The 13,355-nt window shown below is 40.5% G+C and overlaps 1 protein-coding gene across 1 annotated transcript in view; it reads right to left on the reverse strand.

Moving 5' to 3' along the window:
* The window catches only part of KIF1B (kinesin family member 1B), a 48,217-nt gene that overhangs the window by 8,114 nt on the left and 26,748 nt on the right, over nucleotides 1-13,355 (reverse strand). The window contains exons 9-16 of the mRNA XM_010147082.1: nucleotides 12,446-12,521; nucleotides 12,064-12,142; nucleotides 11,383-11,525; nucleotides 7,721-7,854; nucleotides 6,563-6,642; nucleotides 5,134-5,209; nucleotides 2,026-2,105; nucleotides 456-562 (exon numbers count right to left, since the gene is read on the reverse strand). Coding sequence (XP_010145384.1) covers nucleotides 456-562; nucleotides 2,026-2,105; nucleotides 5,134-5,209; nucleotides 6,563-6,642; nucleotides 7,721-7,854; nucleotides 11,383-11,525; nucleotides 12,064-12,142; nucleotides 12,446-12,521 — 775 coding nt within the window. The remainder of the gene's footprint in view (nucleotides 1-455; nucleotides 563-2,025; nucleotides 2,106-5,133; nucleotides 5,210-6,562; nucleotides 6,643-7,720; nucleotides 7,855-11,382; nucleotides 11,526-12,063; nucleotides 12,143-12,445; nucleotides 12,522-13,355) is intronic.

Consider the following 13,355-nt stretch of genomic DNA (forward strand, 5'->3'; position numbering starts at 1 on the left):
AACACCAAAATGAGATACAAGTGAATCATTCCGTGATGCCTCGCTGGTTAAAAAAAGAAATAAAGCCCCATGAGAAAAATCAATACTACATCTCCATATTGCAGGAAATTATTCTTATGTTTTCTATTTGAATTTTCAAGTTCTGATCTAGGTTAACTACAAACACAACTCCTCTACTGACTGCACACTGCAATTTGAAGCTATTATCACTTAAAGAATTTTCATTTTCTCCCTCTAAGACTCAAGAAAACAGCAGGTCAGAGCTGATGGTTTTCTTGAGGTGAGAGAAACTTGCAAATCCCAGTATTCCTTGGCTAACTATCAAGCGAGGAGTGAAAGATTCCAGTACATTTTGCTAAGAGAAGTAGGTTTTTTTTTACCTTCACCATTGTTGTTCCATCAAGCAAGGAGTGAAAGATTCAGGTACATTTTGCTAAGAGAAGTACTTTTTTTACCTTCACCATTGTTGTTCCTCTCACTTCGAAAGATACAGTGTTCTTCTTTGATATGAGCCCCACTCAACACAATGTCTTGCCTCCGCTCAGCATCGGCTTGGCCAACCCTGGGTCCAACAGAAGATATTACAACAGCCAATCAGACACTGTCTACAACTCTGTGTAACACAATACATCTCAGAAACATGCAGGAAAAAACTCTACACTACACAAACTACCCTTCAAGTTTAAAGGTTTGAACTAGTGCTTAACTCTGCATTGCAGAGAACATACCAACTTGCCATGAATAGGAAGAAAACAGCTTGACAAAAGAAAAGTGAAGCTTTGCTCTCTTAAAACATGTCATTTAAAGAGAGAATTGAAGTGTTCGACACCTCTGTATTTAACACCTTTCATTCCATCTTCTGTACCCCCTTCCGCTTTAGCAAAGTGACACAGAAAGAAAATGTAACACCTTTCATTCCATCTTGTGTACCCCCTTCCCCTTTAGCAAAGTGACACAGAAAGAAAAAAAGTGGCAGGAACACCCAGTGGTGTGTTTCAGCTGGCCTACAGTCACCCTCCCTTCCCTAACCTCCACCTACACTTCAACAAAAAAGCAAAAATGGCTCAGGAGACTCTTGCTGAATAATGTGATGCCACAAGCAGTTTCATGCAGTTCCCAGACAGCGAGAGGTTGGCTGTATCCCTGGAGCGTGAAGATTTATGTCCACTTCAAACTCAAATATTTGAGCAATTCTAGGTATGGACAATTTAATTTTCAATCCTAATGTTTATGAACTTCTTGCTCTACTTACTACTCCAACACATTTCTGATGTCAGTCAGCTAGGCTCCAAACTTACAATTTCTTAAGCCCTAAGCTTTTCTCATCATTCCGTGCCGAACTCACTACATGTCTATTTTTTCAGTAGGTCTGATGCATATAGAGTAGTGCCATACATCACCACCTGTCTGCATACTCCTCTCCATTTGCTCCCCAGGAATATGCAAACTAAGCAAGCAAACATGGCTCAGTGCTCCAAAGATAAAAACCCCTCTTCTTCCAGATGTCCTGACAACAAGTTTTGGAATAAAATCCGTTTTAAATTCCAAATCTGGCAATTAAATATAGTCTGCATTCAGATAAGAGAGATTATGTGAATTGTGCAGAGGCATGGATAAGAGTTTATTTAAATAATGAAGTGAGCACTCAACCATACTCCACAGTTGCTTTTATCAAGTACTATGGCTTTCCATTCTCCACCCATCAAAACCTCAAAGGCATTTTCGTAAGTTTTGGGACTTTGGATCTCCTATATCTCAGAAGGGATATCGTGTTTTCTTTTACTTACTCTAGTAACAAGCTTATTATAAAGCTGAGTAACTGCACACAGTACTTTCAAAGCACAAAAATCAGCTTAAAAAAAAGGCATTTCTGTACTTTTTTCCACCTACAGCAATTTCATCCTTCATTTGTACCTGCAAGTTGAATAGCTCAGGGAACAATTATTTAAAATCACGCTGTCTCCAGCATGTGGATTTATGCAAGCAAAGAAGCAGACTTCAGAGTCTATTAGCACCAATTCTCACCTAGTAATACCATCTTTGATGTAGTAAAGCAGACATTCAGACATGAGCGGATCTTCATTGAGGTTTACAAGATGAGGAGTCTGAAAGAACAGAAAGAAAAGTTAATTAAGAACTGAGGACCTACTTTCAGGCTTCTTCCCACAGCTGTGGAGGATGTATATTAATCCAGCAGTTTTGCTATGCATATCAAGGTTATTCCATAATGTATTTTTTCCAACATAGCCTCTTGCAGTACTGCAAAGCAACACAGAGTAAAAGCCAAAATACAGCTCAGATTGATATTTCAGATAACTGAGCAATTAGAGGGAAGAAAAGGCTTCAGCTGGGGCAAAATAAAAAAGATCCTTTGTAAAGTCCCAGTAAGTCCAACAGCAGAGAACGTTGCTTCAGTAAAATTTGAAATTGATGTGGAATCAACTTGGCTTTTCTTCAGCAATACAGGTCAGGTGCTCATTTGGCAGTCTAACATCAAAAGAAATCTAAAGCTACCAGCATTCTCTGATACAAACAGCTAAAAAGCTCTTAATCTAAAGCTCTTCTAAATTGAAATCCACTATGGTTACTAAACCAACCTTCTTTGGTGAAAAAACCCCATTGGAATCAGCAAACAAGTCACAAGGCCTTGGTGTGAAAATCTAGCCAGTGCGATAGCAGTAAGCACAAGCACAAAAGAAAAGGTAAAGATCGTTAAACAGAATTGAAGAAAGATGATAAAAGAGAAAGAAAACTGTTAATAAGCCACTTATCCCTTTGTTACCCTCCAAAAGAATAAATTTACCAAATGGAAATCAATTTGGCTATAATCCTTGGGAACATTGCTTCCATCAACTTACTCTAGCTGCAAAAAAGTTTACTTAAGAGAGATGTTAACAGCACTCGGTTCACAGAAGCTCAGAAATTACTGGATATTCACAATGACATTTGTCTTTGAAGGAAGAAGCCCGATTATCAATTGCCCAATGGAAGACTTAACTCTAAAGACAGAAAGGGAAGAAACAAACATAACGCCTTTTCCACCCCTACAAATATAGGGGCCACCTAAACCAGCAGTGGAACACATCCCATGTGTCACCGCTATTCATTGTGTGCAACTCGAGATTTGGAGCTGTATAAAGCTCTTAAATCAAGAGAAAACTGGAGAGAAACCAAATCCCAGACACAGCCAACTGCTGTAGCACCACTATGGCTTGTACCGCTGGACACTTTGAAAATGATGCTGTATCCTATACACACACGTTTTAGCATCTGAGTTCCTCTACTCCACTAAACCGAAGTCTGAATGGGTCTTTCACAGGCAACAGAGAGCTTTGTAACAAATAAAGCTCAACAACCTGAAAGACAGTGCTCGCAAAACCAACTATTCGCTCATTCTGAAATCTATTATTCATCCATAGGCAGTTATGTCTTCAAGTCTCTCCTGTCCAGCCTCCCTCAAGCATGAGCTGAAGCATTTTCCCTGCTCCCATCTTTGATGACAGCACAAGCAATTAAATCTCCACAAGCCATTTCAAAAAGTTTCCTGCCATCAAAGGCAAAACTGGTAGATACAGCAATGATTGCAGTGTGATATCTTTCCATTCACAAAGTGGGCAAAAATTACCTTACAGAGTTCAATTTACAGCTCAGCTGTTGGAAGCACAGCACTGTCTTAGTAGTATACGATTAGGTAAATATTTGTACCACAAGCGTTAAGCCTTTATAAAAACAACTTTAAATTTCCTATCTACATCGCCTAAATTTGCACAACAGCAGCCAGAGTTACTAGAAGGAGAACTAATGAAACTGAAATGCAAGGACAGCAAGGAACAGAAGCGGACAGGACTAGGTTGGGAGTCTGACTTCTAATACATCCTATACGGGTGAAAAAAAAACTATTACCAAAGCAACTACTTAATCCAGATGCTACCCATCCTATACGGGTGAAAAAAATACTATCTATTACCGAAGCAACTACTTAATCCAGATGCTACTTATACACAGACCTGATCAGCTGAAAATGCACCAAAAGAGTCATCAAAAAGAGCTGAGGGCCTCTGAGGGAAAATCTAAAAGGAGACGAGGATCCACAACATAAAAGAAAGGTAAAGAACACTCAGTGAATTGGTGTCTTTACAAACCCTGGGCACTTCTGGAGTAGATACCAAGAGCAAACCAGAGTTCTACCTACTCTGAACAACACAGTAACAATACCTTAGGCAAAGGATTAAACGTTTTAACTGATTTTGTTGTCCTGTATTTCTGTACAATGCCTCTAGATACGTCTCAGTTTAACCCCAGACCAAGTTTGTTCCACACTTACACGTGAAAGTTTCCGGCTAAAATATTACCCTGTGCTCCTTGTTCTAAGATTTGTGAGACACAAGAAAGGATGTTATTTTCCAAGTACTACTTCAGTAATTCTGCTTTAGCTGCACAGATAGCTTCTTTACTAACCTGATCGTTTTACATCTGTAGCACTGATTCATGCCCTTTTCCCACACAGCTCTGCCTCTTTCAAATTTCAAAAGACAGAACTGCTGAGATGTGCTGAAAGAAATATTCCTCTGCGTTCCCTATGTGCAGCGGGTCATTAGATTTTCCCCTTGGAAAAAGGGACTGTAAAGGCTAACAGATTCAAGGAAGAGCCCCTAAACAAGACTTCAGCTTTTTCCGGGTACCTCAAACAAGAGCAAGGAGAGTACATGAAGGTCACAGACAGCTACTGCAGAACATGGCAACAACAAGGTAAGAGACAGCATTTCTGCTACCGAATCAGCAGACACACCAAGAAGCTGCAAACACTTCCCCTTGCAGCACAGATTTTGCTAAAGGAATGTCCAAAAACGTTCAAGCATTTTTTGCTATCCAAAGTCTCCCCATGAGCTTTTCAGGGTGCCCCTGTTACACCCCTGTATTAGGCTCGCACGTGCTTCCCTACTGCAATGACCAACGAAAGCTACCACAGGCAGCTCTTTCTGCAGCTCTCCGAAAGCATTAAGTACCACCTTGCATCATGTGCATGAGGAACAGTGTCCAATTTGAACACTGAGTATGAATGGCAGCTCCCTCATCCCGCTCTCCCTCCCAGGCTGATCAGACATAACACAATAGTTATCAGCTTTCCTCTACCTTTTTAGGTGAGAAGACTCCCAGTGTTCCTCCATCTTCCCGAATAGCAACTCCCATTTCTGCCAATAGCGCCTCCCTGAGAGAGAAAAGCAAGATATTGAACATATTTTAGGCTTCTTAGACAAAATAAGGCCTAATGAAAGGCATATAATGAACTACGTTAGACTTTCAACCAGCCTATCCACTGACCAGCCAGGGCTGTCACCACCTCGTAACACGATACAAGTTTCTAAACTTCAGTCCTAGAGTTTATAGGCCTGCAGAACAGCAAAAACTTCAGAGATTTAACAGCTTTTTAGTGTAACAGAAGTATCACAGGATAAGGATTTTTTAGGACATGGCATTCACTGCTGCTTTCAGGAAGGTTCAAGTCTGTTCCAAATTTCAGTATTTCATTTAGGTAAAAGGAGCTACTGCTATTCATGACCTCGAAGACTTAACTGGCTCTTCCTGATCTCATATAGAAGTACTCATTCTTAAGACATAAAAAAGGATTGTATTGGGTCAAACTGTTCACGTAACACGTTCTTGGCTTTGACGAAGCACAACAGTGAAGCCAACACAGAAGAAAAAGAACATGGCAAACACTGGTACGTTCCCCAAAGTATTCTCACAGTCTCACAATTTATTCCTAAGGAATTTCCAGAATTAACAGTGGTGGTTTTCCCAACCACCTATCCAAAGTGGTTTTGTTGTTGGTTTTTTGAGGTTTTGTCATATTTTTTTTAATGTAACTCCTAGCATCATCAACCTCACACAGTGAGGACTTCCACAGCTTACCTATGTATTGTGAGAACTTCCTATTAGTTTCAGATCACCCGTTGGCCTTAAAGCCCCTTAGCTCTGTCAGTCAATGATCAACCGCTACCCACTGTCTTCATATACCTCTTCAGATTTTATGGACTGCTCAGACGGTTTCCAGAAAAAATGTTCACCTTACATATTTTGTAAGCTTTTAATATTCTAAAAAGTAACGTTCTGTTTGGTTGCACCCACTTTCTGACAATTATTAAGCATCTGGCTTGTTGCTCTAAGAGACAACTGAAACCAGAGCTGGAAAGCCAGACCTGTTTTGTAATTTTAGATACTCCAGTACTAAAACCAATCTTTTTTAGGGCCAGAATTTTTGGCATGTAAGAGAATGGTGGAAGGGGAAAGAAAGAGACCCGGACTCCATGCTGCTTCACAACAGAAGCCAACAATGCATCTTAGGATGTTACCTGAATGACAGCGCTAGGCGCTTTAACTGCAGGACACAGAGGAAGGAAAATTGCCCCTACAGCTATACGTATAACACAGAGGTCAGCACAACTATCACTAAGCACTGTTCTGCTCTTCCATTGCTTTGGAATAGAGTAACATTTCCCATTTTCCACACTTCTCTGTTTTCTAGAGACCATCCACATCTACAGCACTTCTGGCTCCTGACCTTTCCATCCTAATGGCCTCAGTTTTCCTCAGCTTCTCTTCCCATGTTTCATTCAGCTCTGCAATGATCTTCTCAGATTCCTGTGTGAAAATCCCAGAAGCGGTTTTACAATCCTTCGCAAAGCTGTTTACATAATACACAATGTTTGTGCTCAGTTCTAGACCTCAAATTCATTCTGGATATAAAAAGTACTCTCAGCACTTCAAAATGGGAAGTTGTCTTCCTTGATTTTTAAAAGAGAATTAGCCTTGAAGGCAAGCTGAAAATAAAAGATAACTTCATACCTAACCACAATCAGACTTTAATTTGAATGACCTAATTTTTTTTTTTTTTCAATTTTTGTTTTTAAATCTGACCTACAGACATCATTCAGTAACTGGATGCCAAGGAACTGCTGGGACCACACCATTATTTCCATGGCAACAGTGGGTTTCTAATAGGAAAGGGATATGCAGCATGTGTTCCAGCCTATTCCAATCCTTGTGGCAGCGTCTCACGGACAAGACATGAGAACGAAGCATCGATTCAACACAGCCAGCTTTCCCCCCCTCATCCACCCATGGAAGCTGGGGTGGGCTTTCATAAAAATGAAGAAATACTTCACTGTAATGCACTTTTGATGCGGTTCAATTCTATGCGGAATTGGGACAAGGCCGCTATTGTCTGGACAAAGCATGCTATTCTGTGTGCTTCACATTTTAATCTGTGGGGGCTGGGCAAATACAACAGTGGCAGGATTATTCTTCCTCCTTTTTTCAACTTGGGGGTAATTTGGTTTTTTGAAAGCCGAGCGCATTTGCTAGTCAGACTTTGTCCACACCAGCGCTGACCAGGCCTCCTGAAGTCTATACTTATGATCAAATTTTCCATCATTACCACTGTATCAGAGTGCCTGTAATCAAAAATCAAGGTTTTCATTTATAATCTAATTGTCGCTCCAGGCTACAATTAAACAATCCTAACTGGAAAGGCCGTGCCCGGCTCTCACCCACTGCCATTAAGAGCCAGTTTTAAGGTGCAAGTGGGTTTCAGACAACTTCCTACAGAAACAGTAGCACAGGGGATATATTTGCTAAAGGAAAGTTCTCCCAGGTTCTCTGTTATTTAGCCCTGGAAAAGACCAATGTAAGAGCCTCCTTAATCTACAGCAATACTTACCTTCAAACGTTCAATTGCCTCTTCTCCCCCGGGTGTTGACATGATTCTTTCCTGTATACTGGACACAGACGTTACGCCCACCTGACTACTGAGAGAGCAGGAAGATGGAGATGCAGTGAGGGACCCCATGGAGGCTGTGGAAAAATTGCCAGGACGTTGATTCTCGGAGGCTAGCAAGTATCTATGTTTATTGTTCTGAAAATCTTTCAAATCTGGGAGAGAGACACACAGACAGAGGGAAGGCAGAAAGATGGGGAAAAGGAAAATAGGAAAAGGGAAGGAAGAGGAAAAAGGAAAGGAAGGAAATACCAGTGTAAGAGGAAAAGCATTTAAGCAGCAACAAGTTTTGTAATTTTTAGATGGCAGTTCAGAAACAAATCTTTTATTATTAGTACCCATACCATAACAGTAACTCGGTTCAGACCCTGAGGATTATTAGTAAGAACTGCATCATAAACAATTTTGATCCAAAAAGCTTGAAAAAGGATCAACTACACACCTGCAAAAACTAAACCATCCTATTCCTGACTGAAGTCTAAACTGAGCTGCACAGAGCTCAGCGTAGGAGCAGGCTCAGTTCCTGACGAGACTGGTGACATTCTGTGCTGAAGCCTGAACAGGCAACAACCAGGTCACAGGACAAAGAACCACCCCTCCTTCACTTCTCACAGGAGAGCACGTGAATCACCCGTGACAGGGAGAACACAAGTTTGCAGTAACACCTTTATGTCCCCCTCTTGACCCTCTCTGTCTGAAAAGTGGAAATCTAAGACACCTGATCAGTGAAATATCTGCTAAGACTCTCATGGTTCAAAAGGTGCTTTAAAGCATTGTGGTCCTAGTTTAGATGAGGAAGGCCCCAAAATCCCCCAATATTTAATAAGGCAGCTTGTGAAGCCTGAAAGGTGCCTCCTTGAAAGACAGAAAACAAGGAAAAAGTCCATGAATGATTTAAGAATGAACATCCAAATGTGATTTGTTTGAATCTAGCTTAGCTTCTCAGATACGTCTGCGAAGTACAGATGCTCAGAATCATCACAGACAAATCTTAACATGGAGCATCACACTATTGAATAGTGCCGTTTTAATAATCAGTAGTTTCACATCCTGTTTCAAAAAATCCTTCAAAATAAGTGTCCTTATGAAAGAAACGGGCCAAATCAGACCTTGTGTGTTATAAACAAGGGCTTCACACTTAGAAAAATGAGATGCTCCCCCAGGCATTGCATAAATTTCCATGTCCTCCTACATCCCCTCTACTCCTATCCTGAACAATTCCGCTATTGTCAGCCTTGTGCCCTAGCTCACTCCACACTCAACCTGCTGTTTCAGCCTCAGGACACTGATGACTGTATCGAGAGTCAGTTTGAAAACCACCATCTGCAAATACAGGAAGCAGGGGTGGAAGTTTAACAGGAAAAACAGGTTAAGGAAAGGGAACGCCATCAGGATGAGGAAAGCAGGCATGACAGAGCAGGGAAGATGAAGTCTCGAAAGGCCGATAGACACATGCACTCCTCAAGTTAAAGGAAGTGGCACTTGCAAGAGCTTTCACAGTTGCTGTAACCACAGGGAACCAAAACCCTCAACATCATGCACACTTCTCCTGGAGGCTGCAGCTTTCACACAGATGACATATGCACACGCTGGAAGCAGCATCAGGACAGAAGACAAGGCCAGGATGAGTCTTTACACCACCAGTAGCTTTAATTTTAGGAAATTTCAGACAGATCTCTTCCAGTTGATACTGTTTGGGTGAGGGTGAAGACGACTGACTGCAAGAGTTTAAAAAGTCTACCAACCCAAAATTTATAAAGAATGTATTATCTTGCAGTGGACTATATGTATTTCCCTTTCACAGGAGCAAACAGTACAACAGAAATAAAGTGCTATTTGCTGACTGGTTCTCACCCTATTAAGTTAGTCATCTGCAATCAACTATTTCAGCTCAAATAAGTGACCTTCCTCAGTATAAACGTGTAGGGTTTTTTTAAGAGACTATAGAAAACAGGTAAGTCTTAGTCTCCAGGAGGAATTGGTAACATTTCGCCTTGACTTAATCAACTAGCACATTTAAAAAAATACTTGTAGGTGGAAGAGGGATGTTAACAGGCTAGGAAGCTAGGCAAGCAGCTGTTTCAAGGGAGTCACTTGAGAAAGCTTTGAAAGATTTTTCTAGTTTGAATCTAAACTGCTGGCTGTCGTGAAAACAGACTGAAGAATTACCACTCTCCCTTCTATATTCTGCCAGAAAGCAAGCAATGAACGTATGTTCCATTTTAAACTTTGCACTTTTTTTGACTGTCGACTCAGTCTAAGAAAGGCTGGTTAAACTAGTCTCCATGAAGCTGCACCGCATTCCACAGCGGTGTTCTGTCTGGGATTTCCCTGTGAGAATGCTGGCATGCAAAGCTCAGTTAAAAGCTGACCCAGAGAAAGCAGTTAAAGAGAGAACCACACAATACACACATTTGCCTCCACTTCCAGAGTATTCATCTCCCATTGGATCAACTGAAAGGAAGCAGGAGGGAAAATAGGAGAAGGATCAAAATTGAAGGTTCACCAGTGCCACAGGAAGGGAAGAGAACACTACTTGTTGTTTAAAGAAACAAACCACAATTTTCAGTAACACAGGTTTTTCAGTTTTGCATTAGAACCAAACACCACAGAGTGTACCAAGCATGAACACCTGCATTTCATTGTCTCCTGGCCCCACTCTCTCGAAAACAAGCAAACAAGAAGGTAAATATATGTTACACATCTTTAAGCAGTCTGTGACTAAGTCAGGACTTCTGCTTCACATGCAAATCAGCTGTGACAAATCAGAAACTGGTGCAACATTGACTTTTTTTTTTTTAATCAAAGATACTTCTAATCCACTGGAATACATTGTGTTTTTATGGGCACCTCCACTAGGAATTAAATCACTGTTTGTATTATAAAAGAATGTAGCAGCTAAAATTTTAGTTTATTTGCCTTGTTTGGATTGAGGACAAGGAAAGAATTCAGGCACAACTGGTTTATGAGATCACTGGCAAAGCAAATCAATACTGTACTGCTCTGCCAACCTAACTCAAAATCTCACTCCAAAGGAATTAACAATTTATTCACAAGCAGCTGTTTCGTAACTAGTGATTCTGAGATGACAAATGGGTTTGTCAGTCAGGACACTATCTAACAGGAATTAGCCATCATTTTCTTTTCTGAGCAATGATGGCATTGAAGCCAGGTATCAACCTTAACCCTTTAAGGAGGAAGAAGAGATGCTTTCTTTCTCAGTATGTGTATGAAAATTAAGTGTCTGTATCTCAACTGTCCTCCTTTTATTGGCAACCAGACAGAAAGCCCTCCGTAACTCACCAGGGCAACTCCTGAACGTCAAAGTTCTATTACACAGTATCATTTCTACAATAAAAGGAAACTCAATCTCTATATTCTTCCTTGAGAGGTTGAAGGTGGCCTGTCAACTCTACAGACAATCCTAGGATGGGTTGTTTGAAGAGGCCACCATTCCCAAAACCACGTTCAAAATTCAGTATGAGCACCCACATATAACTTCCGTGTTGTAAACCCTTTTCTGAGGGTTTCTGAGCAGGCTGAGCTCCCCCTCCTCTGTAAGTGTGACGAACCTCAGGACGGTAAAGTCTGTTTAATCCACTTACTGTCAATAATATCTCCCAGCCCTTGGGCACGCAGGAGATCCTTAAGCCTTGTCACCTCCTCCTTCAGCTCACGCACCAGCTTGGCATTGGGATCTTCATTGATAACAGCATTGCATTTAATCTGCTTTGCACGATCAGCATATCTGGAACCGGACCAAAAGAGTAAAATCTTAAAATGAACATATAAGGGTTTATATGCAATACAGGACTGTAGCAATATAGGAGACATTTAGCTTGCAGCTGTTTATCAGAAGAGAACCCTGGATTATATTCAAAAACGCTTTTGAATTCATATTTATTACAGGGTGTTGCTGCAAGACAAGCCCTATTCAAGATGGATTAACAACATGTACAACAGACAACATGGGTTTTTTTATTTAGTCAGTGCTTTGAAGCCTCCGCTTGACTAATGCACTCAGTTTTAGGTGCCATACTGGAGAAGAACATATGACACAAGAAGATGAGTTTGATTTTTCAAGTTGAGTAGGCAATAAATCCCCAGCTCCCTATTCATATACAACAGATTGGGTTTCCTCTTTCAGGGTAATGGAGTTCTTGCCAGCATGGAGTCGTCTTCTCCGCAGATTTTATCAAAGAATAATAACCCAAAGGTTTGAAAAACAGAATGTGGCCACTGGAGCTAACAGCTACACATATCCCTCTCAGATAAAAAGAAAGTACCTTAAAGTGCTCAAAGTTTCATCGTAGTTTATGTCTGCCGGACTCAAAGCAGCAACCATCGCAGTTCTGGAGTTACCACCTACAACAAACAGGCAAGATTTTAGATGAAACTACAGTGCACAGTCTAGGCACAAAGTACCTACTAAATATCAGTATTATCAATAAATTATAGAATTCAATAATATTCTACATTACTATGGAACACACAAACGTCACAAGAAAAAGAGCTGTAACTTTAACAAATGGAAGAACTACATGACTCAGATTTGACTACTAAAAATATTTAATCCTACATTAACACAAATTTCAGTTAAATGAGTTAAAAGCTAAAGAAAACTTAGTGAGAATTTCCTCCCATACTGCACAGGCGGTTCAGTCATACCTAGATTTTCTCGCAGAAGCCATGTTAGTACAGAATCCCTGTACGGTATAAAGTCCGTCTTCTTCTTTTTTTTACTCTACAAAGAAAGAACATGCTACTGAAAAATCAACATCACATAGAAAATTTATATTTAGGACAAAAATCACAGTACAGGAATTAAAAGCACCATGAAAGCACACACATATGCTGTCTGAACAGAGGCGTGGGCTCATCAGTTGTACAAGTAATTGAGTTTGATATTTGATAACATGCAGTGTATTCAGACATCTAAACAGATGATAAATGGTCCAGAGAATTCCCTTAAAGCACCCCTTCAGAAAGGTTTTCCTGTGTATGAAGAATATGTTTCTGGCATTTAAATTCTGTCTTCTAACACCATTCCAAGAGAATTTAAGCAGTGAACCTTACTTGTTCAGGGGAAGACTCAATTTTCCTTTGCTTGAAAAGCTACAGCTTTTTAGAGCAGTCAAAAGGCCATTAAAGGAGATCCCACCAGTCCAGAAATATAGGGGCACATCTGAAAGGACAACTAGCCCATCTTCCTGTGCCTCTGTAACCAATTATTGGGATACTCGAGGACAGAAAAGATGAAAGCACTTGGACACTCAAATTAGAAGTATGAGTAGAAAGGTGGTAGTTTTATGGGGGGTTGTGTGTTTTTATTTTGGTTTAAAAAAAAAGGCAAAAACATTATTGAGACTACTCAAACCAAAGCCCAAAGCCACCAGACAGGTATCGAAATATTTCTGTCCCAAGATCAGCAGTGGCAAATGCAGAACTTCCAGCCAAGAGAAGGGGGCCTTTCTCAGCACCTTTGGCAGACTTCCCTTCAGATTTCATTGTAAAAAGAAAAAACTATTAACTTCAAAACCTCCGTAACAGAATGTGAATCTTAGGTCATCCATTTCCC

This window comes from Eurypyga helias, unplaced genomic scaffold (assembly GCF_000690775.1).
Source record: "Eurypyga helias isolate BGI_N326 unplaced genomic scaffold, ASM69077v1 scaffold4692, whole genome shotgun sequence".
NCBI lineage: Eukaryota > Metazoa > Chordata > Aves > Eurypygiformes > Eurypygidae > Eurypyga > Eurypyga helias.